Below are 25514 nucleotides of genomic sequence, written 5' to 3' on the forward strand. Positions count from 1 at the left end.
TCATATAAATTAATCAATTCAAAAGAAGGCAGATAAAAGAGGAGAAAGGACATGAATCACAAGAACAATAGAAAATAATCAGCAAGATAGATTTAAATCTAATCACATATATATTTATGTTAAAAATAAATGACTTATATATTCCAATTAAATAGCAGAGACTGTCAGCTTGGAGAGAAAAGGAAGACTCAACTATATGCTATCTAAAAGGAGTATTTTATAGACTTAGGTCGCAAGCCAAAGGATAGGAAAAGACATGCTATGTAAACAATAAACAAAAGAAAGCTGGAGTGGTTACATTAATATCAAAGTGGACTTTAGAAAAATAAATATTACTAATAATAAGACACATTTCATAATAATAGAGGAATTAAATTACCAAGAACAAGTAATGATTCTAAATGTAAATGTAGCTAATTCCAGAGTTTCTAAATATATGAAGCCAAAACTAACAGAAATGAAAAGAGAAAGAAATCCACAGTTATGTTCAGGAAATTCAACATCCCTCTCTCCATACTTGATAAAGCAGTAATCAGAAAATCATTAAAAATACAGAAAACTTAAACAGTCACCTAACTTGATTTAATTGACATTAGTTAGAACACTCTATCCAACAACTAATACAGTTGAACACATTGTTTTCAAGTGCCTAAGGAGCATTCACCAAAACAAATCTTATTCTGAACCCTAATACAAAACTGAATAAACTTAAAAGGACTGAAATCATGCAGAATATGTTTTTTAACTACAACAGAATTCAGTTAGAAATCATTAACAGAAAGATATTTGAAATTCCTTCAAACAAATTAAATAACACACTTGTAAATAGCCCATGGGTCAAAGAAGAAATCCAAAGGAAATTTAAAAAATCTTGAGTGGAATAAAAAGTATAACATACCAACTTATGAGATGTGGCTGAAGGAGTGCCTGGGGATATTTAGAGCTTTAGGTGCATACATGAGAAATCATTTTATGGAAAGAATGGAATGTAATCACCTTAAAAAGAAGGTTTAATTGCTATTTAATGTTCCTACTCTGCTGATAACCAGCAAATCGTGGATAAGACCATTTCTTACCTTTGTATCACTCACATAGCAGGTACTTAAGAAATGTTTAAGTAAGTGAATGCATTATTCACCAACGCGGACTGTACACATTCAAACAAAACATGGTTTTACAACCCTCCTCGTCCTTAAGAATAGTAAGTATTGTGTGAAAGCTCTGGTTGGCAGTCAAAGACTGGTGAAATGAACAACTAATGTTGCTGCCCTGTGTTCTGTTATGATGAAATTATTGTTAAGTTAAAGTGAATTTTGTTTTACTCACCCATTTCTTCTTGCAGGGTTTCTTGTTTCTGCTTCTGAATTTTTATTTCTTGCTCCAAATCTTCTATCTTGCTGTTTTTATTAGCTAACTTTTGATTTAGTTCTTTCATCAAACGTTCATAATCAGCTATTTCCATATTCATCAATGTGGTTTGCTGGGCATCCTGCACATATCAGAAATAAAAGATCCACATAATAGTAGATCAGTTGATTTGTAAAACTGTTAATTGCATAATTATAAATTATGCCACAGGAATAAACATATTCTATTATGATTTTCTGTAAAATGGAAAGTTTACACATATGAACAAACTAGAAATTGGTACTTTCTAATTTGTAATTTTATAAAATAAAATATTTTCTAATAGTTTAATCTAACTTTCTCAGTTTCACTGAATTTCATCATAATTTTCATTAACCACGATTCATAGTTCTACTTATGGAGCTCTTATTTATAAAATATTAACATTGAAAAATTTTTTTAAATTAATTTATTTATTTTGAGAGAGAGAGAGAGCCAGGGAGGGACAGAGAGGGAGGGGTAGAGAGAGAATCCTAAGCAGGCTCCATGCTCTCAGTGCGGCTTAATCTCTTAAATCGTGAGATCATGATCAATAGTCAGACGCTTGACCAACTGAGCCACTCGTGCCCCTAAAATATTAACATTTTAAGCAGCTCTTACAGTACTTTTCTTTTTGGCCTCATCTTTGAAGAAGTAGAGAAAAATTAGCCAAAGTTTTAAGTATAATACAAATTCCCATTTTTGACATTAATTAGATCTTCATGTGTCGAAGTATCAAACCAAAATCTAATCATTTTTGAGCCTAGATTCTTCTGAAAAAACAGGACTGAGAGAAATAAGTTAAACTTGCAATTTTTTGAGGCTGACAATTTACACATGATTATTTTGGTACCTCAAAAACCTTATTTTTGACATATTTCCTTTCTAAACTATTAGAATAGTTTAACACTGTGAATATTGATCTTAGTTTTGAATTTAGTATTTTATTTTACCTTTCTAACCAGCTCTAATTCTTGCATAGTTTTCTGAAGCTGTTTCTTTTCCTTCTGAAGTTGAAGCTGAAGTTCTTCAAGTTCATTTACAGAACTGGCATGCTCCTGAAATTAAAAATAAAAATATTGCCACCTCATCCCCCCAAGCCAACTAGCATTAAAAAAAGGTATTTGTAAGGGTCTATAAAATGAATTTGACATACTAAAATACAAAAAAAGCTTGAAAACCTTTTAATATTTAAAAAATGTGCACCCCAAAATTATATCTTGGGATTCTCAAATTCATAGTTCACATACATTAGGGAATTAATGAACTCTGTTGTATTCATAGTCTTTCCTTCACTTAAGTAATATAATAAAAATATCACTATATAACAAATTAATCCCATGGGACTGTTTGTACCTTTATCTTCTGTTCTTTCTGAAGTTTTTCGGCTTCCAACTCTTTCTCTGCCACTGCTTTGGCTTTTTGGACTTCTAATATCTGTACTTCTAATAACTTTGCATTAGACTGTAGTGTCTCAATACGAGCCAGGAGATCTTCATTATCAGAATTTAATTTTTCACACTAGAATGACAAATGTTCACTACTGTAAACATGCAGAAAAAATGTACAAGACAGGAAGAATAAAATAATACATTATGAGATTATGGCACAATTTGAAAACTGAAGATTTCAAAACCAATTCCACATAATATAAAATCGAGAAGAAGTTTAAAACACTATTGTTAAAATAAATTTGGCAAACATTACAAGAGACCACAAGCACTGGCAGAGGAAAAGCAAAAAAGAAACAAAACCAAAAATACCCCAGGGAGCTGAGATTAGAGTAGTAGATAAGACAGGAGAGTTGCCAGCTGTTTTGTCATAGTCTTCCCCCAACAGGGGGAAAAAAAAAAATGAAATTAAGTTTATATTAATTTTAATTAAAAGTTTTTATGCAAAAATACTGAAATTTAAACAGATTTATTACAATTTTCATGTTTGCTTTTACTCAATTTAAAATTACCTGAAAAGTCCTTTCAACCAAGTGGGTGTGTAAGGAATGTACCTCAACATAATAAAGGCCGTATATGACAAGCCCACAACTACATCATACTCAATAGTGAAAAGTTTTTCCTCTAAGATCAGGAACAAGACAAGATTCCTACTTGTGACATTTTTATTTAACATAGTATTAGAAGTCCTAGCCACAACAATAAGCAAGAAAAAGAAAAGGCATCCGAATTACAAAAGAAGAAGTAAAATTGTCACTATTTGCAGATGACAGGATACTATGTATAGAAAACCCTAAAGACTCCACCAAAAAACTGTTAGAATAAACGAATTCAGTAGACTGCAGAATACAAGATCAATATACAGAAATCTGTTGTGTTTTCTATACACTAATGACAAACTATCAGAAAGAAGAATTAAGAATAAACAATCCCACTTAAAACTGCATCAAAAAGAAAAAAAGTACCTAGTAATAAATTCAAAGAGGTGAAAGACTTAAAACTTTAAGACACCGATGGAAGAAATTGAAAATGACAGAAATAAATGGGAAGATATTCTATGCTCATAGATTACAAGAATTAATATTTTTCAAAAGTCCAAATACTGTTATCCTGACCAAAGCAATCTACAGATTCAATGCAATCCCTATGAAAAATTCAATGGCATTTTTCAGGGAACTAGAACAATCCCAAAATTTGTACAGAACCTAAGAAAGCCCAAATAGCCAAAGCAATCTTGAAAAAGAAGAATGAAACTGGAGCTATCATGCTCCCCAATTTCATACTATATTATAAAACTATAGTACTCAAAACAGTATGGTACTGGCATAACAGCAGACATGCAGATCAATGAAACAAAGAGCCCAGAGATAAACCTATGATAATATGGTCAATTCACTTATGACAAAGGAGCCAGGAATATACAATAAGAAATGTACAGTCTCTTCCAATAAATGGTGTTGGACAAGTTGGATGTCCACATGCAAATGAATGAAACTGGACCACTACCTTCATCTTACACAAAAATTAACTTAAAATGGTTTAAAGATTTGAATGTAAGACCTGAAACCATAAGACTCCTAGACAATGGCAGTAAGCTCCTTGACACTGGTCTTGTCAATGATATTTTGAACCTGATACCAAAAGCAAAGGCAACAAAAATAAAAATTAACAAATGGGACGGCATCAAATTCAAAACCTTCTTTATAGCAAAGGAAACCATCAACAGAATGAAAAGGCTACCTATTGAATGGGAGAAAGTATTTGCAAATCTTATATCTGATAATGGGTTAACAGCCTAAATAAAGAACTTGTACAATTCAAAAGCAAAAAACCAAACAATTCAATTTAAAAATGGGCAGAATATCTATACAGGCATTTTCCCAAAGACATACAGATGGCCAACAGGTACATGAAAAGATGTTCAACATCACTGATTATCAAAGAAATGCAAATCAAAACCACAATGAAATATCATCTTATATCTGTTAGAATGGCTATCATCAAAAAAACAGAAACAGCAAGTTGTTGGCAAGGATGTGGAGAAAAGGGGTGGGAATGTAAATTGGTGCAGCCACTGTGGAAAACCTTATGGAAATTCTCAAAAAATTAAAAACAGAACTACCATATGATCCAGTAATTACACTTCTGGGTATTTATTCGAAGAAAATAGAAACACTAACTCAAAAAGATATATGCACAACCACGTTTACTGCAGCATGACTTACAATGGCCAGGATAAGGAAACAACCTAAGTGTTCACTGATGGATGAATGGATAAAAAACATGTGGTATATGTATGTATGTATGTGTATGTGTGTGTATATATAAAATGGAATATTATTTGGCCATACAGCCATACAGAAGTATGAAATCTTGCCATCTGTGGCAACATGGATGGACCTTGAGGGCATCATGCTAAGTGAAATAAATCAGAGAAAGATAAATACCATATGATCTCTCATATATGTGCAATTAAAAAAAAAAAAACGAAACAACTAAGCTCATAGAATACGTGGTTGCCAGAGGCACAGGGTGGAGGTGGGTGAAATAAGTGTAGGCAGTCAAAGGTTATAAACTTCCAGTTATAAAATAAATAAGTCATGAAATGTACAGCATGGTGCTATAGTTAATAACATTGTATTGAATATTTGAAAGTTGTTAAGAGAGTAAATCTTAAAAGTTCTAATTGCAAGGAAAAAAAATTCTGTAACTACGTATGGATAGGTGTTAACCAGACTTCAAAATATATGCAAATCATGATGTACACCTGAAACTAAACTAATATAATGTTGTATGTCAATTATACCTCCACAAAATTTTTTTACCTGAAAAGTTGAATTCCTTAATTGTCTTGTAAGTTCTTCTATGTGATGTTCAAAATTATTAGCACGCTCTTTTTCCACATCCAACTGCTCTGACTGCTTATCATATTCTAATAAAAGATTCTTCAATAAAAAACAAAAGGATTTAACTTGAGACGATTATACATTTGACCAATCAGACTATATTACCAAACCATCTTGATATAACATTTGAGTCCATTCTGGAAGTTTAAAACACTTAGCTAAGTTCAACATTTGACCGAACATCTAATTGGCACTGTATAATAAAATTAACATAGTTCAGAGGACTTTAGTATGGGATGGAACTATTAAAGGGCAAAAGGATTTTACATTTATACAGTACCAGCAAGTTAAATATATTCTAGTCACCAATAAAAATAAACTCCTGTAACATAAACAAAATTTAAAGAGGGAGGAGAAAAAGCTTAACCTGGTGGCCTATTAACTCCACCTAAAGAATTGTGATGAGGGAAATGTTTCAGGCCTGGCCTAATATAAGGTATAAGTGCTAATGGAAGGACATAGGAAGATATTTCATACAATCAGTGTCTCACTCTCTGTGGCAAGATGTTTGCCATTTTTTGGACTCTAAAACCAATGGAATTTTGATATTTTTGGTTGGTCCCTACTCAAGAACAAAATGCCCAGGCTGACCTTTTTGCAACATACTGGCAAATTAGGTTATCCTCCAAAGTATGTAAATGAGATTCACTGTTTTGAGACTGTGTGTACTGTTTTTTGTTTTTTTTTTTTCCTCTCCTCTAATAAATCCTGCTTTTGCCTTGATTCTTGGAAAACTACCGACTGTTCTTCACATAAATGAATTTGTGTACAGAATAACTAACAAAATCTGAGTTTTCTTTGAAAGTTTACTTTGGAAAGCCTAAAAAGTGACCTTCATCCAGCCCAGGACTTCTTGAGTCCTTCCCAGGCTCCTCTGGGATTTCATGTGTGACAATTATAGGCTCTTTCTGGCTCTTGCTTGCCAAATCCGATTCTTGGCTAAGTGTAATTTTGTTTCTAATTCTGATTTATACATAATCAACTATTATCCACACTAGTAGCTGAATGTTGGGATCTGAGTTTCAATTTTATGGTCTACCCATCTAATGATCGGCAAAAAACAGGATGTGGGAACCAAAAATCTGGCTTATATATATATGTTTGTCCATGTTTATTTGTCTGAGGGTTCTGCTATTTCCTGGCTTAAATGAATATGGGGTTGAGAAATCATTTATCTTCCACAGAGAGAAGATTCCATGCTGTTTTTGTATTTCGTGCAAATTCCTCTAAGTCTATAGATCAGAGATCTTTATCTTCTTAAACTCTATCTCGTCTTCGTTTTTACTTGCTATGGTTCTAATAGTTGTCAAGAGCTGCAAAAATGGGATTCCTATAACAAAGCTGACTTAAATAAATAATGGCTCGCCACAGGAAATTCTGACTATAATCACATATTATTCCTAAGGGGAGCACTGGAACAAAAAATGAATGCCATGCGTGCAATGGTCTAATTTCCTCGATGCATATGCCTATATTGATTCCAAGCAAACGAATAATTACAAATTATCACCGCTTCAGAATTGTTGCACGTTTAGATCTTTTTTTTTTTTTTTTTTTAATATTTTTAATGTATGTTTACTTTTGAAGGCGAGAGAGAGACACACACAGAATCTGAAGCAGGCTCCAGGCTCTGAGCTGTCAGCACAGAGCCCAACGCGGGGCTTGAATTCATGAGCTGTGAGATCATGACCTGAGCTGAAGTCAGGCGTCCAACTGACTGAGCCACCCAGGTGCCCCTGTTCAGATCTTTAAAACAACAACAACAACAACAACAACAACAACTGAGAGGCATCTGGGGAACTTGGTTAAGCATCCAACTCTTTATTTTGGCTCAGGTCACGATCAAGCTCTGCATCAGGCTCCACACTGAGCATGGAGCTGGTCTGGGATTCTCTCTCTCTCGCTCTCTCTCCTCCTCCTGTTCATGTGTGCGTGCACCCGCTCTCTTTCTCTTAACATAAACATTAAAAAACTGATAAAAATGATTATTATAAGTGATATGAACACTGAAAAAAGAAACTGGCCAGGTTCACAAGTCTACAAAATTCCTCAGCATCCTAATATTGATGTTCCCTGAGGAACCTAATGGAGCTCAGTTATGTCTATTTTTATAAAAAATGATCATGATTCTTAAACATATCAGCAGGACCGATTTAATCATACATCCTGTTGTTTCCTCACAAATGGAATCCCTAGCTTATTCAAAGACTGAGAAAATTCTACAACTATAAAATGTATTTTTAAGTTTATTTATTTACTTTGAGAGAGAGACAGGGAGAGAGAGAGCAAGCTGGGGAGGGGCGGAGAGAGGGACAGAGAGGGAATCCCAAGCAGCCTCCACACTGCCAGCACAGAGCCTGATGTGGGGCTTGAATAATCAACTGAGCCACCCAGGTGCCCCTAAAATGTATTTTTGAAAATGTTTTAATAGACTTCATTTTTTTAAGAGCAGTTTTAGGTTCACACCAAAACAGAGAGGAAGGTACAGATTTCCCATTACTCCTCTACCCCCAAATGCAGAGCCTTCTATATTATCAATAATACATGGCACATTTGTTACAATTGATGACCTTACACTGACACATCACCATCCAAAGTCCATAGTTTACATTAGGGTTCACTTCTGGTATTGTACATTCTCTAGCTTTGGACAAATTTATAATGACATACATCCACCATTAATCAGTATCATACAGAGTAGTTTCACAACCTAAAAATCCTCTGTTCCATCTATTCATCCCTTCCTCCCCAACCACTGATTTTTTTGTTTTTAACTGTCTTTTCCCTTTTCCAACATGTCATGTAGTCGGAATCATACATTATGTAGACTTTTCAGATTGGCTTCTTTTGCTTGGTAGTAGCATGCATTTAAGTTTCCTTCATGCCTTTTCATGGCTTCATAGCTCATTCCTTTTCAGTGCTGAATGACATTCCATTGCCTGGATGTACCAGTTTATCTATCCATTTACCTACTGAAGGCCACCTTGGTTGTTCCCAAATTTTGGCAATTATAAACAAAGCTGTTTGTAACACCTACATGCAGGTTTTTGCGTGGATATGTTTTCAACTCCGTTGCGTAAACACCAGCAGTTACTAGATCATATGGTAAGAGTAGGTTTAGTTTTGTAAGAAATTGCCAAACATCTGTTAAAATGGCTGTACTATTTTGTACCCCCTACCAGATTTTCTGAATGAGAGTTCCTATTGCTCCATGTCTTTGTCAGCATTTGTTGGTGTTGGTGTTTCAGATTTTGGCCATTCTAATAGGCATGCAGTGGTTTTAATTTGCACTTCCCTGATGACATATGGTGTGGAATATCTTTTCATATGCTTATTTGCCATCTGTTTATCTTCTTTGGTGTAAGTTTTTTGGCCAAGTTTTAAATCAGGTTTTTTGTTCTTACTGTTGAGGTTTAGTAGTTCTTTGCATATTTTAGGATAACAGTCCTTTATCAGATATACGTCCTTTGCAAATATTTTCTCCCAGTCTATGCCTTCTCATTCTCTTGACATTATCTTTCGCAGAATACTTATAATTTAAACATATATGTGTGTGTGTGTGTCTGTGTATGTATGTGTGTGTGTGTGTGTGTGTGTGTATACATATAGCTTATCAATTCTTTCATGGATCATACCTTTGGTGTTCTAAAAAGTCATTGTTACACTCAAATTCACCTAGGTTTTCTCCAGTTATTTTCTAGGAGTTTCACAGTTTTTTGTTTTACATGTAGGCTTATGATCCACTTTTGAGATAATTTTTGTGAAGGGTATGAGGTCTGTATCTAGATTCAAATTTTTTTTTTTTCTTTACAGGTGGATGTCTAATTGTTTTAGTACCATTTGTTTAAAAGATTATCTTTTCCTCCACTGTCAAAGATCAGCTGACTATATTTATATGGGTCTATTTCTGGGCTCTCTATTCTCTCCTACTGATCTATTTCTCTATTCTTCTACCAATATCACATTGTCTTGATTGCTGTAGTTTTATAGTAAGTCTTGAAGTCAGGTTAATCCTCCCATTTTGTTCTTCTTCAGTATTGTTTTCTGAGTCTGACCTACATCATTTTCCTTCTCTAAGGAACTTTTAAAATTTTTAAAAGAGTTTATCTAGAGAAAGAGAGAGAGAACATGTGTGAGACTGGAGGAGGGGCAGACAAGGGGGAGAGAGAATCCTAAGCAGGCTCTGTGCTCTAAGCAAAGAGCCTGATGTAGGGCTTGAACCCACAAACTGTAACATCATGATCCGAGCTGAAATCCAGAGTCAGATGCTTAACTGACTAAGCCATCCAGGCGCCCTAAATTTTTAACATTTCTTGAAAGGCATGTCTTTCTTTTCCTATGAGTATTCTCATTATGCAGTTGTACCTTTTGTACTTGGCTCACCATTCTCTGATATTCTTTTTTTTCTTTTTTTTGTCTTTTGAAATCTATATATATATATTTAATTTTTTATTGGTTTTTGAGAGAGACAGTGGACATGTGTAAGGAGAGAGGGGCAGAGGAAGAAAGAATCTTAATAAGGCCCCACGCTCAGCACGGAACCTTACATGGGGGATCCCACAACACTGGGATCATGACCTGAGCTGAAATCGAAAGTTGGACACTCAACCGACTGAGACACCCAAATGCCCCTGAAATCTACATTAAAAAATTTTTTTTAATGTTTGCTTATTTTTTGAGAGAGAGCAACAGAGTGTGAGTAGGGGAGGGGCAGAGAGAAAGGGAGACACAGAATCCAAAGCAGGCTCCAGGCTCTGAACTGTCAGCACAGAGCCCAATGCAGGGCTCGAACTCATGAACCGTGAGATCATGACCTGAAACAAAGTTGGATGCTTCACCGACTAAACCACCCAGGCATCTCTATAGTTTAAACAAAGAAATTGGCATACCTGGTCTACCCATTGATAAAAATTAATAAATTAGATTAAAATGTAAAGAAGCAAGCTGCTAATGGCTCATAAAAGACAAATGAGCCTATATTTAAATTTCAAATAAGTGTTTTAAAAAAATGGATGTGTCAAATACCTTTATATATTAAGGATATTAATCCCTTGTCATATTTTCATGTTAATTTTTTATTTTATATAGTTCAGTCTATCTTTTCCTTTGTAAATTCAATTGCTTTTAAGTTTAGAAACATATCTCATATCCAGCAGTAAAATGATTGTTTTATAACAGGTTTTAAAAAATCCTTTTCACTTTTGACAAAACTCTTTAAATCCACCTAGAATTTATTTTGGTGTGTGGGAGTAAAGTAAAAATCTAACTAAATTATTCTGAAGTAGTTACCTAATTCCTTCTTTGTTGGTTTCAATGTTTTCAAATCTTACTGGGCTAGTATACAATCTAGCTTAGTTGGTAATAGAACAGATCTGGAACCAGACTTCCTGAATCCAAGCTTGGGCTTTATTCTGTTACTTGCTCTGTGATAGCAGCAATGTTAATTATATGTTTCTTGTTTTTTTGTTTTTTTTTTACTAAAATTTTTTTTTTTTTTTTTAGAATTAAGTGTGATAAGATATGTAAAGTGCTTAGAAAAGAGGCTGGCCTAGAAGTGTTTGTTGTTATGCAGAGGTCTCTGTCTTCTGTTAAATTAATGTCTTATTTTTATATCAGAACTGTATCACATTATTATGGTTTTGTAATAAATTTCACACCTGCTAGAGCAAGATGCTTTTCTTTTTTCACTTTAAAAAGTATTAACTATTCTTGTGAGCTTATTTCCCATTTGAAACTTAAAATAATTGTCAAGATTGCCTAACCAAAATAGATAAATTTTTAGTGAAATTGTTTCAGAACATGTAAACCAACCTGAAAACAAGTATATCAAATAATAATAGTTGCTATATATATGTTTTGCAGTTTTCTTCATGAAGTGCCGAATTTTCTCATTAAAGTTCTTCCTGAAATTTTATTTTTTGGCTTCTATGGAATTTTCTTCTTTCAATCAATCCCACTTGGCTCACTCTCTTGTTGATACCATCCTCTTTTATTGTTATACACTGTAAGTTTCTTAAATTTTTTTTGTCTACTTCTCTGTTATTGCCATTAGAATTTAAGTCCTTAGAGGGCAGGAATTTAGCCTATTTGGTGGACTACATCTCCCTAGTACTCAGTACTCACTCTGACTGTATAAATATTTGCTGAATTAATACATACAAGAATGTAACGGTATTTATCTTACATTCAGGGATTTTGTTGCACTCTCTTATTTTAATTTTAAATTTTTTTATAATATTCTCATGTTAGGTTGATAAGCATATTACCTCCAAATAATGCTTTTACTTTCCTTTTAAACCTGTTGTTTGAGTTTCAAGTTTATTCACTTGGCCAGAATATAAAATAATAACAGTAATAATAGTCATCTTTTTTGTTACTGATTTTATTAGGAAATCCCAAGACAGAATTTTGGTTTTAAAAAACAATAGCTTGAAGGTACTTTAAATCTCAGACACTTAAAATCTTGATACTAGGATGCTATGACATTACACAAAAAAATAGAAACAAATTTACTAAAAAATACAAGGTGACTGTCTTATGGACAAGTTTTACATTTCTAGTACATTCCTTAACTTAGAAGTTACAAATATAACTTGCTATTAAAATAACTATTTTTACCTTATAGCTTTCTGCTCCTTGAATGAGATCTCTCATGGAAGTAGACAACTGATCCTTTTCTGATCGAACAGATTCAAGCTCTTCCCGTAGAGTCTGGGCCTATTTTAAATATATGATAAAAAGTTTTGTTTTGTTTTTTAAACATTTTATTTTTAAGTAATCTCTACACCCAATGTGGGGCTTGAACTCACAATGCTGAGATCAAGAGTCATGTGCTCTACCGACTGAGCCAGCCAGGCGCCCCTAAAAAGTTTTTTATGGACAGAAAAACTAGATTTTCTAATATGTAAGATTATTGAATCTTGTATTTTTAAGTCACCTTACCTCTCTTTTGCTAGAATCTAGTTCTTTTTTTGCCTTCACAGCAACTAGTTTTATCTTATTTATTTTTTCCTCTTTCTCTTTGGATTCTTTTTCCAGATATCCTAAAAACACAAAATGAAAGGATTATATATATGAACTCAAAAGGAAAAAATCCAAATTATTTACTTGTTTTAGCCTTAGAAATTGACCTTTAATCTGGAACACAAAATCTGTAATCTGTAATTAAAAGTAATAAGTAGCAAAAATATTAGTATCTATTTGTTTAAGTGAAAGTTTAGTCATTACCTAAGCAAGGGAAACAATGGTAAAAATGTCCATTTCCTTCCAACTGTCAAAATAGCCTACTCATTTCATAAGTGTCTAGGAATTGGAGAGGCTATTAGTGCTCCTTTAATGTTAGAAGATTTCCTAGAAACTCAACTATGGTAGGATTTTAGGCGGCAATTTGCAAATCAGGATCATATGGGGAAATATCAGATACAGTTAAATACTTTTGCTCTGTAGACACACTCCAATCCTGATCTCTTCCTTAACATCTTTAGCCATTTCCTCTATTTCAGCTCCTGTGTTCCAGATTTTATTTCTTGATATCTCTGCTTAAGTTATCTGAATTTCTGTCCTCGCTCATTAATCCAGATGCACCTGTGCTCACAGACTCTGCCTTTCTCTGCTGCTACAGGTGATTATTTTGTCTGTGTGTTTGTGCAGCACTGGCCAATTGTTCCACTTTTGCATTTCATCCTACACCTCTCATGCAGTCAAGAATCAGTGCAGCAAAGCTCCCTCTTTCTTGTGCAGCAAATCCCCCTCTCTAATGGAGTTTTCTTTTTTTCTTTCTTTCCTTTTTTTTTTAAAGTTTATTTATTTATTCTGAAAGAGAGAGAGAGAGAGTGGGGAGGGGCAGAGAGAGAGGGAGAGAAAGAGAATCCTAAGCAGGCTCTGTACTGTCAGCATGGAGCCCGATGCAGGGCTCGAACTCATGAACACGTGAGATCATGACCTGAGCTGAAATCAAGAGTTGGCCATTCAACTGACTCGAGCCACCCAGGTGCCCCAGTGGAAGCACCAAAGAGGATGGGAAAGGTCATGAAAGGATTGCTGAAACCGCACACAAACAAAAAAAGGCAAACCACCACACTTCCCCTCTGGATACTGTCTCATCTCTTTTATAAGCAAAGCCCTTTGTAAGCATGTGTACACATGCTCTCAAATTTCTCTCTTTTTTTTTTTTTTTTGAACATATTTCATTCAGGCTCTGGCTTTAGCATATCACAGAAAAGGTTATCAAGTTACCAATGCCCTCTAGTTTGCTTAATCCAATGGTTAGTTCTTTGTACTGATGTTACTTTACCTATTCTAGCATTTGCCATGGTTAAATATTTTTTCCCTCTTTAAACACTTCTGTTACTTGCACTTCATCGATCTTAATTTCCAACACATTTTATGTTCTGGGTTTTCCCAACTCACTGGCTGCTCCTTCCCAATCTCCTGTGCTATTCCCATCTTTCAGACTTTTAAATGACAGAGAATGGTCTCTGGTCTTCATATTTTTTCTACATTCACTTCCTTGGTGATCTCCATCTCATGGCTTTTAACTGTTCTGTTAACTACAACTTTTTACCTCGGATCTAGCTCCCTCCCCATAACTCCAGATTTGCATATTTAGTAGTCTACCTGACATCACCATCTGAGGTGTTAAATTTGTCTCAAACCGAGTTCCTAATCTCATTTTTAACCCCACTTGTCCCAGTCATCCACTATAAGAAAACTAGCATTCATTTAAAAATCTTCCAGCTTCCCCTGCTACCTCTCCCTCACTAGACTAACTAGACACTAAACTGAAGATTTATGGGCACATTACTTAACACTTGTAAGTATTTGTCTCTTATTTTTAAATGGGAATAAAATAGCTACTCCATAATGTTACTATGACAAAGATGTGTATAGGACAAAGTCTCAACTTCTTTGCACACATTCTAGTGCTTTTGTGGTCATACTCCTGCCTCTCTAGGAACTTCTTGGTATGCTCCTTGATGTTATGTATGTTGATATTCACACACCTGCCGTTCTCTCCTGCCAGAATACCTTTCTTCTCATGTCAAATTTCTCATTCTTCAACACACAAGTATAGCCTATTCTGTGATGTTTTTCCTACCTTAAGGCAGACAGCCGATCATGCCTTCCTGTACTTCCAGCATTACACCTTGTCGACACTTCAAACTACTACAAGAACAGCCCCTCTGGTACTTGGCTCTTTGAAGACATGGTCTGTATTTTAATCACTTGCTATTACTAGTGCCTATCTAGCTAGGCATTCAAATAAACTTTGCTAAATAAATGAAAAATCCCCAAACCCTCATGGAACCATTTATAAATGGAATCACATCAGTCCTTTAGATTAAACAATTAAACAAGAGAGTGGTAATTTTGGAAAGGAAGGCAAACAGATGGCAGAGAAGCAAAAATGGGGGCATTAGAGACAGCTAGTTATTATGATTTAACAACTCATTAATCAGCTACATTTCTCAATGTATTCCAACTCTAGAAGAATCTGTGTAATTCATTGTGACAACATATACAAAACCATACTTACCTATTTTTTCTTCCAACTCTTTTACTAAAGAAGGTTGATCATTTTCTACAGGTGATTTCTCTAAGGAATCCTAGATTTTGTAGGAAAAACAAAAAGAAAATCACTTCATTTCCCATGATGAACTAATTGGCCATCATATCAAGCATGAGAAAATCCTCATTAAAGAAAATTCACACAAAAAGCAATTTGATGAACAGTCTTTTTCTTACCTTGATAGACCAATACTGACCTTATGCATATAGAATTTACTGTAAAAAAACAGTAGTATCCAAGGCCAAGATGAACAACCTGACACATACCAAACACATAATGCAATAAAGATTAAATGATTATAGTTTATCATACTTTCACAAATTTTGGACAAAAATCTAAAATTTTGGCTAAAGTTAAATACCACAATAGCCCACTTTTCTGCTCAATAGTGCTCTTTAAGAAAGGTAAAATGTATATCACACCAGAATGAAATTCTAGTTTTTTCATGTTGTAGTTTTGGTGTTGACTAGTTATGCAATTTTGACCAAGACATTTAACCCCTTAATCATTTAATCTTATGCCAGATCAAGATTCTAAAATGATCTAAAACCAAAAAGTGACCAATATGGATACAGAATATGTAACATGAAAATGTTTAATGTACTTTTCAGAAAACAATTTACTTCTGACTTAAAAGTGTAAAAATTTAATGTATGTATGTTCTAGTCTAGTACTAGAACTAAGAATTTAAATTAATAAAATTGAAATAATAGTACCTTTAATAACAACAACTCTGCTCTCACGTCCTGCAATTCAGCTTCTTTTTGTTCCTGCGATAGCCTCAGGTTTTCAAGCTCCCTTAGAAAAGACTGTTCTTTTTCATTTTGGGTTTTACTTTTGCTATGTAAGTTTTGAGAGGCTTCTTCAACTTGACTTAAAAGATTCTGATTTTCAAGCCTTGTTTTTTCATTAGCATTCTTCATTTCTAGAAGATCAGACTGCAAGGCCTCTTTATGCGACAGGGTTTCTTCTAATTCTTTCCTTAAGAGAACTTTCTCTTGTTCATGGTCTCTTAGTAGAGACTGAAGCTCTTCATGCTGAACTGCATTCTCTTCTTGAAGGCACTTAATCTTTTTTTCTAACTCTGCTACCCTTTCATCATACTGAAATATCAAGTTGTGTTTTTCCTCATTGATTTTAGCTAAGGATTCACCTACAGCTTGTAGGATATTTACAACATCTTGCTCTTCATCTTCTTCTGAAACTTTTGACTCCATCTGCTTCAGGAAACCATATAACTGAGTTTTGACAAATAACTTCTGAACCTGCTCATTTTCAAACAGTGTACTTAAATTATCTCGTTCTGTAATTGTTACCTGAAGTTTCTTTTCTAATTCAGAAATGTGTTCCTTAAGCATAACATCTTCTTTTTGGGACAGGAGAACTTCCAAATCCCTATTCAACTGGTTCTTTTCTGAGCTTAATCTATTATTTTCCTCATAAAGAGACTTAACTTCAGATGATAGTGCTTCCTGGTCCTCAGAGACAGTTTTTAATTGAACCATAAGTTTTTCTAATTTTTGGTTATTTTGATCCTTTTCTTTTAAAGTTTCTTCTAGTTCTCCTCTTAATTCATTTACCTTTTGTTCCAGTTCACTGTTGCAGTGGCTAGTTTGCTCTACTTTTCCCCTAAGTTCTACAATCAATCTTTCTTCCCTTTCACATTTTTTATGGAGATTATCCATCTCTTCATGAGAAGTTTTTATTTTACTTATGAAATCATTTTTTTCCTCAGTGAGGGAACTTATCTTTGCTTCAAGTTCTTGTAACATGGTATCTCTCTGACTGAGACTAACTAAACACACTTCATTCTTTTCTTGAAGACTTTTTATGGTATTTTCAAGTTCTGACACTAATTCTTGTTGGGACAACTTTTCATTTTCTCTCTGGAGACGATTCACAGTTTCAAGAAGAGCATCTTTTTCATTAAAGGCAGTTCTGAGTTTCTGCTGAAGTTCGTTAACATCAGATGCTTGCTGTTGCTTCATTGATTCAAACTCTTGACTTATTTTCCCAGCGGATTCCCCCAGTTCTGTTTGTAAGATCTCCATAATCTCCCTCAGACTCTCATAATTTAAAATTGCTTCTTGCTTTTCTTGCTGTAGGTTTTCACACTGCTCCTTTAGACCTTGTATTTCAAACATTAGTGTTAATTTTTCTTTTTCTGAACCTGACAAAAATGTCTCAGTTAGTTCTGATATTTCTTTTTGATGCTGTTCCTTAAGACTCTGTACTTCTTTGTTATGTTGTTCTACAATACAGCAAAATTGTTTGTTTGAATCTTCTAGTTCAGATTTTAATTTTTCAATTACACAGCTCTGTTCTTCTTTAGCTAGCAATAATTCATTAATTTTAAACTCTAAGTCTTCCCGTTCATGAAAAAACTCATCCTTTATATGTTGTGCATCAAGTTCAAGTTTTAATTTAAGATTATTCATGTAAGTTACCTCATCTTTTAAGATACTATGTTGAGACTCCAATTCTTTTAAGGTGTTTTCTAAGTGTTTGATTTTTTCGTTTACTACTTGTTCTACAAAAGCTTCTTCTTGTAAGAGCATAGGACACATCTGATTTTCGTGGTTTGCATCTGGCGCATTCTCTAAGTTTTCTAATTCACATTCATATTTCTCCTGAATGTTCTTCACACTTGCTTCACATTGTCTGACTAAATTCTCCTTTAGCTGGTTTAAATTACTCATTTCTGCTTCCCGTTCTTTTGCAGATGCTTCTATTTGGCACATCAAATCTTTCACCTCTTCTTGGTGTGCAACTTTCAACTGCAAAAGCTCTTCTTGCAAACTATTAATATCTTTTTGGTAACGCTGGGAATTAGCCTCAATGACTTCTTGGAGATGCGTAATTTCTTGCTCCTTTTCATTTGTGGCAGTGCTTAATTGTTTTTGCAGATATAAAATTTGTTCCTCAAAGACTGGCTTGATGTTCTGAATCTCCTCTTGTAATTTTTTAACATTATCTTCACAGTTACCCTGAAATTTAAGTTGTTCGGAAAGTTCTAATTGTTTTTTTGTTGCTTCTTCCAGTTCCTTTTGCAAGCTAGCTTTATCTTCACTGTGTTTGGAATGTACTGCCATTAATTCATTTTTCAGATTTTCAATTTCTTTCACATAGTTTCCTTGTGATTGTTCAAACTCCTTGTGCACATCTTCCATCTTAGTAATAGAATCCTATTATAAAAATCAGCACACAAAAATACCTAATTAAGACAAAAGAAATGCCTGCCTTCAGGAAAAATATTAGCCACAGGCTAACTGGAGAGAAAAGGAAGTGAGCAAAAATGTACATAGAGCAATATGACACTGAGACTCCCCAAGAATTCTGCTCAGGCTGCAACTACCTTAAGTATCATACTGCACGTTGCAGTACTAAATGTGTTATTCAGGGTAATAACTAAAATCTAAGAAATCTCTGGATTTAATTTCCTTTTAAAAAGGGATAAATTACGGAAGTTATATTGAGTCACAAAGTTTTAATGAGTTATCTCCTGAGTTGAACAATAGGGGACTTTTGGGGAAAATTAGCCCAGACCCAATAGGCAATTGACTATTCCAAAACTGAACAATGATTCATTTAGAGTATGTGTGAGAGTCAACTTACTTAAACAAGTACTTTTTCACAAAACAAGTAATTTTTAATAATTCTCATTAAAGAGTAACATTATAGCAATAAAGAGGATTAAGAAATGCAAAAACTAAATGCTAGTTCTATCTCTATGTAGATGGGGGATTTCAGTTGTTTTTCTTTTTTAGATATTAATTTGTTGTTGTAAATTATTAAAGTCATCAAATCACATGCTTGTTAAGATTTTAGCTCTAAAATTCATGACTATAGTAAATAAAATAAAAAAACCAAACATTAAATTGTTGCCTTACCTCAACCTCTTGCTTCATTTTAATATTTTCTTTCTTCAGGTAAAGACACTGTTGCTCACTCTCTGCTTTTTCCAGAAGAAGAGCATCCAGACGTTCAGTCAATGCCTGTTTTGGAGCAGGGTGATTTGTTTGCCAGAGGTTAAAAATGGTGGATTGAACACATGCGTAATTTTTTCTTCACCATATCCAAACCACACTGAAGTAAGAATAAAAGACTTAAAAAGGTCTATACGTAAGAACAAAGAGAAAAGGAGAAAATAAATAAGGACTACGGGAAATTTCACCATATTTTTGAAAAACTGAAAAGTGGAGGAGGAACTGAATTAGAAAGAGGAAGAAAAGTAAAACTTACAGTGTCTTCACAGGGAAACACACGAGAAGCTGGCAAATACTCTAGTAAATTAAATGTCCAGAAATTGGAGGCCCTAGATATTGTTGAGGGAAGTATAATGTGTGGGATTCAAAAACTGGGGATTGGTTGACAATCTGAATAGGGAGGATGAGAATAAAAGGCAAGAAATCACCCCTGTCCCATCTTCCTCAGAGATGGGTTTGTTCTCTGCAGAAATTTAACAGGATAGAAAGTAAATGAAATGGAAACTAGATCAACAAGAGTAAGTAAAACTTCTACCAAGACTGATCAAGAGAAGACAGAAGTCACAACAATAAAAATAAAATGGACACATATCTACATATAAATCAGAGATTAAACAGCTAAAGAGAATATTATGAACAATTATTTGGCAATAACATTAAAAACTGAAATGAAAGGAATAAAAATATAGCTTTATTAACTCAAGAAAAAAAAATTAAAAAGCCTAATACTGTAACAATTTAAAAATTAAACTAGTGGTTTAAAAACTGTCCACCTAAGGTAACAGAAGGAATAGTTTTATAGGTGAATTCTATCAAATTTTCAAAGAACAGATTATCCCAATTACATATGAACTTGTTCAGACAAAATAAGAAGCAGATTCCGTTATTCTACAAAATTTGCATAACGTGATACAAATATCGAAAGACTTTACAAACAGGAAAATCACAAATCCAATTCATCATGAATCCAGATTAAGTTAAACCTAAATGTTTAAAATCTATAAAAATGTTAAAATCTTAAATAAATTAGTCTACTATCACCCTATATCTGTCTACTTCTGAACTTACATAAAGTAATAAAAACAAACCAAACAACAGATGTAGAAAATTTACAGTTCTATATCAAGTTATAGCTATTATTCAAATACAGGTAGAATAAAGCCATTTTAAAATATGGGATGACATTTTCCTCCCATACATCCCTTCTTAGGATGCTACAGAAGGGCATACTCTATGAAGATGAGGTTAACCACGAAAGTGAATAACATGTCACTTAGCAAATGGGGGGCCAATACAGAAAAGCAGTGTAAAAATTCACAGGATCATGGCACAAGGCCATTTCCAGGAAAACTGGGCGGCAGACCTAGAGAACAACCAGAACAAATTAATGCAGGACAGAAGGCTTTAGAAGGGGTGGGGTGGGGGGGTCCAGGAAAAAACAGTAAAGATGATCTGATCTATCTGATCAATGGAAAGTAGGAGTTATTGGGAAAGATAGCAAAATTTTCATATGCTGTTAACAGCAAGTTAATAGCTAAATGTCTAAAATGGATAAATCAAGGAATAGCAGTGTAACTGTATTATTTAGAAATACAGAAATAATTTCTAGAAGTATTAGTGTTTTAATAAGTTATTTAGTTATTAGCATTATTTGTAAATTATGTGCACAGATTACTTTGGTTAAAACAATTTTAGTTTTAAAATTAGCTTTTTCACATTACATAGAATATTGCAATATAAACTTCTGATTGGTAAATTATCAGGGCAATCCTAAATACATTCACTGATTTTAGGGGATATATACAGGTCATTAACTGAAAACAGCTATAAAAAATCTTGAAGATTAGAGGCACAGATGCACAGTTATTTCTTAGGAAATACAGACTTGATTCCAGCAAAGAGATAATAACAAGAGTGACATATACTAGAAATTTCATTATCTTAACATACAATTTCACCTCCCCCTTGCATTTGGAAGCAGCATATAACTTCATATACCTTCAAATTTTGACATGGAAAATACGATTATTCCTCTTCTAAAAATGAAAGTCAAATACATCAGCTTTGAATAAAACTTTAGATGTATCCCAATGTGCTAGAAGATAACTACCAGAAATAAGATGACTACTAGAAATTTAGAAAATTTAGAAGAGCATGGAAAAAAACATTACAAAGCTTTGAGAAACAAAAGAAACTCTAAAGATTAGACCAAATGGGTGGGGAGGGTACATTTAGTTAGCATTAGGGGCCTGTAAGTAAGAATAAGCAATTCAGGTTCGTCAACAGATAAACAAGATAAAAACAATACCCTGTGATCTGGCAAGAGCATATAAAACAAAAAGAGAAGAGAGAGCCGGGTTAGGGAAGAGAAAGTGTACTGATAAACTGCAGCATTATCCTGAAGGAACTATAGATCACTGGTGGCTGACACATGTACAGGATAAAGGAAACAGGAAAACTGAAGAGTCTCTAAAGTTAAAAGGTCTGAAAAACAGTGCTGTCACTGGTTGTCCAGTAAAAGGGATTTGGCCATGCTAAACAAAAAGAAAAGACAAGAGAAATGGGTGAATATTTAAATCTTTCCCCAAACAGCTAGAGATTCAACTGTGAGATGTGGGTCAGTAATCACATCCAGGTATACATATCTATTTATACATTTTATGCATCCATTGGCCTAAAAATCACCATCAAATTCCTGAGCACGGGTTTTCTGAGGGGGAGAGGGAAGAGCAGGGCTGAGATTAAGGCAGCACCTTAATGACAGAGTGTGTGCGATGGAAAAGAGAAGAGAGTACCACTCATTTCACACAGAAAGAGAGGTAAAAAACTTAACCAAGGGCAGAGAGGAAGTGGAAAAACAGAGGCAAAAGCCAGACAGGGCTCTGGCACATTGACAGCTTTAAAGGAAATTTGATTTGTTATTACACATTTCCTCTAAGTAAATAAATAAAAATTAAAGCAATATTTGCAACTTTTGCATTACCTTAATAATATCACCAGTTCCTCCAGCAACAGGTTTTGTTTTGAATTCCTCAATTTCTTTCTCCAATTCTAAATAATTATTAAAAAAATTCCAGTTCAGAAATGAAGAGAATAATTATTGTCTAAAGTGGTAAGTACATTCTTTAAGGAAAAAAAAAAAAAAGACACTATAAATTAGAATAAAGCAGCAGATATTTTGAGAAAGTACTAATTTCACCCCATATGACCTTTTATTTTCCTTTTTTCTTATGGAAAATTCCAGACAAATAAGAAAAGTAGAAAGGATAGTATGATTAATACACCCATCACCTTAATTTAGCAATAATTACATGGACTCTTGTTTCATCCTGACCTGTATTTTTCCTTTTTTCTTACCTATCTTGATATTTTTGATGCAAATCTGAGACATTATAGTATTTTAGCTGTAAATAACTTCTTACTGTATAATCTTAAAGCAATAATTAACCTCATATTAAGCATAAATACTAACCTATTTCATCAACCCATGTCCAGGTCTGGAGCCTAGAACACCTTTCCAAATATATTTATTACTCTCTTTATCACAAACTGGCCCAATCTCCCTAAACACAATGCGACCTTTTCTAGTAGAAAATAAATCTTGGTTTGTAGCAATTAACATTTGTTAAGTCATTGGAAATTCATGACCTCACCGCACATATTGAAAAGAATACTAATATCTACATTCTTTAGGAATATAAAGTTGAACAGGCAATCAATCAACTTCAACAAATATACTTCAACATTCCAGGAATGGAAATATTTTATTACTTTACTTGAGGCCTCTTTTTACTTCTTTGGGCTCACAATCTTCTATCTCTGACATTTCAACTGACTACCCTAGAAAAAAATGATTTATCTAGATCAATATACAATCCAAATCCAAAAAAATGCTTAATTTTAACCAAATTTTTCTTTAAGATCCTCTTCCTTGACTTTTATTATTTTATTATTTAAATTATTTTAATAGTTCAAAAATAACTGCCGTTTAGAGATGTGTAATGGTAAAAAAAAAAAAATCACAGGTAAATGGTTAGAATGTTAAATAATAATAGATTTCACACTGAGTAAGATTTTATTGGATTCACTGGTAAACAAAATAAGCCAATATACAACTAAAAACCTAGTATTTTAAATCATGATTCAATGAGATTGTGGTAAAGATGAGTATTTTCAACTCAATACCTGCACATCGGGCTTTAGCTTTCTGTATTAGCATCATCTGCTTCTTGGCAAACTTGATAAGATCTTCCTTGGGCAAGGTTTCCAGCTGAAAGATGTAATGATATTACTAATTTGTTATAACTCATGTTCCTTTTAGACCACAAAAAAAGAAATATAATATCTTCTTAAAAACATCCTACTGAATAAATCTTCATGTCAACCAAACCATATTTTTTAAAAGTAGCAACTGCAACTTCAACTCAATAAATACCAGTTAGGGGACTGCTATGAAATATAAAAAACAGCACATATCCTCTTACTCACATAAATTCTTGTTTAGGTTAAGATACTTTCTGGGTTTTGATTTAATTGTAAAATTAGGGGACTGGGACTAATTCTACTTAACGTTCCTTGGAGCTGTAAAATTATTCAAGGCTGAAATGTCTTTGGCTACCTGAAAATATGTAAGCATAAATATAGCAACAAGACAAATCAGGGTGCATTTAGTCTTTTTAAGAAATCAGGGAAATTACTTAACCTCTGGGCTCAGTTTTCTCATCTGTAAAATTGGGATAACAAAAGTACTTGTCTCATGGTTACCATGAAGCTTAAATGATGAAGTAACTGTTCAGGGAAGTACTGAAAACTTAGTATGCAAGCAATAAACCACTATCTTTTTAGAATCATGGAATGTTAAACGTTGTACCAGACCATAAAAATTACCTAATTCAACCTTTTTTTCATACTGTAGTAGTAACCTACAGAATTGAGTCCGTTGACTCCTACTTAATGTCACTGCTCTTTCCACTACACTATATAAATCCTCATAGATTAATGTTTGAAAAATTGCAGAATCTCTCAGCCGTGCTAACCGGGAGCAGGAAGTAAACAAGGTCCATTCCTTTCACACCATGAAACTTAAAAAAAAAAAAAAAAAAAAGATAACAGATTGGTTAAGAGCCCTTGGGGAAGGGTTTCTTTTAAATAGGCCACCTTCCTACCCATGCCAAAGTTTTCCATTCATCACCCTTCCACTCTTCAGTGAATTGGCTAGTCAAGTACTGTATTCTCTTCACCTTAGATTTCCCGGTCCCAGAGGTGGCTGGTGAAGCCACCCCATCTTGAACAGGATCCTGCAAAACAAAATCAAACCCACGTATCAAGAACTCTTCTCCTAATCTCAGATAGAACGCTGGAACCTTTACAGGTAAAGCCTCTCCGTGGAATCAAGTGTAGGAAACTCCTATGTGAGTTAGGGAAGGTGGGGGTCTGTCGCTGTGGCAAATCATATACAATCTGGCTCTAAGGAGCCAGGTAATCTAGGGACTGAGTTTGGGGCAGTAGGGGCAGAGACCGGAGCAGCGCAGGGCTGCGGGGCGCAAAGCGAAGGCTGCCAAGAACTCACACGGCACCCATCCCCGTGTCTCAAACCGCGGCTCGGGAAGGCCCCGCGGGGAGATGGTGGGCCCCGGTCCCAGTCCGGTCGCCCGAGCAGCGTTACCTCCATGGCAGCCGGCCTGCTGTGGCCACGCAGCCCCGCTGCCCCGCAACCCCACAGCCCAGCCGCCGCCGACTCCGCACTTCCGTCTGCTGTCGCCTCTGACGTATCCTCGGCTGCAGGTTAAAGGTCGCGCTTCTCCGTGGCTGCCCGCCACCCCCCGCGTCTCCATGGCTACCGTCTGATGGCGCTTCCGCTTCCGCTTCTCCTCCGGGAGGCGGGTCCCTGCGCGCGCCCTGACCCGCCAACTGCCAGCTCCGCCCGACTCCCTGGCCTAACCCGGGGTGGGGGAGGCTTCTGCACGTTCCGGTGGGCGGGGGGACAAACCCTGGTATTGGGTGTCACAAACCCTGGTAGGTTTGAATCCTGCCACTGCTATGTTTTAGTAGATGTGAGAATTGGGCAAATCACCCCTGAGACCCTCGTTTTCCATACCTTAAAATGCTGTTAGGCTGATGGGAGTACTGTATTGAGGGTCAGGTACCCCCAAAAGGCCAGTTACCTTACTCTAAAAAAAAAAAATTTTTTTTAACGTTTATTTATTTTTGAGAGACA

At 34.7% G+C, this 25514-nt stretch overlaps 1 protein-coding gene across 1 annotated transcript in view; it reads right to left on the reverse strand.

Annotated features, from left to right (window-relative positions):
• The window catches only part of GCC2 (GRIP and coiled-coil domain containing 2), a 65728-nt gene extending 40760 nt beyond the window's left edge, over positions 1 to 24968 (reverse strand). The window contains exons 1-13 of the mRNA XM_042981057.1: positions 24867 to 24968; positions 24538 to 24594; positions 23483 to 23567; positions 22281 to 22348; positions 19202 to 19306; positions 16028 to 18496; positions 15279 to 15348; positions 12686 to 12786; positions 12362 to 12460; positions 5663 to 5782; positions 2743 to 2907; positions 2340 to 2444; positions 1327 to 1489 (exon numbers count right to left, since the gene is read on the reverse strand). Of these exons, the coding sequence (XP_042836991.1) occupies positions 1327 to 1489; positions 2340 to 2444; positions 2743 to 2907; positions 5663 to 5782; positions 12362 to 12460; positions 12686 to 12786; positions 15279 to 15348; positions 16028 to 18496; positions 19202 to 19306; positions 22281 to 22348; positions 23483 to 23567; positions 24538 to 24594; positions 24867 to 24968 (3709 nt within the window). The remainder of the gene's footprint in view (positions 1 to 1326; positions 1490 to 2339; positions 2445 to 2742; positions 2908 to 5662; positions 5783 to 12361; positions 12461 to 12685; positions 12787 to 15278; positions 15349 to 16027; positions 18497 to 19201; positions 19307 to 22280; positions 22349 to 23482; positions 23568 to 24537; positions 24595 to 24866) is intronic.
• Positions 24969 to 25514: the final 546 nt, after the last annotated feature.

Source organism: Panthera tigris, chromosome A3 (genome assembly GCF_018350195.1).
Source record: "Panthera tigris isolate Pti1 chromosome A3, P.tigris_Pti1_mat1.1, whole genome shotgun sequence".
Classification (NCBI taxonomy): Eukaryota; Metazoa; Chordata; class Mammalia; order Carnivora; family Felidae; genus Panthera; species Panthera tigris.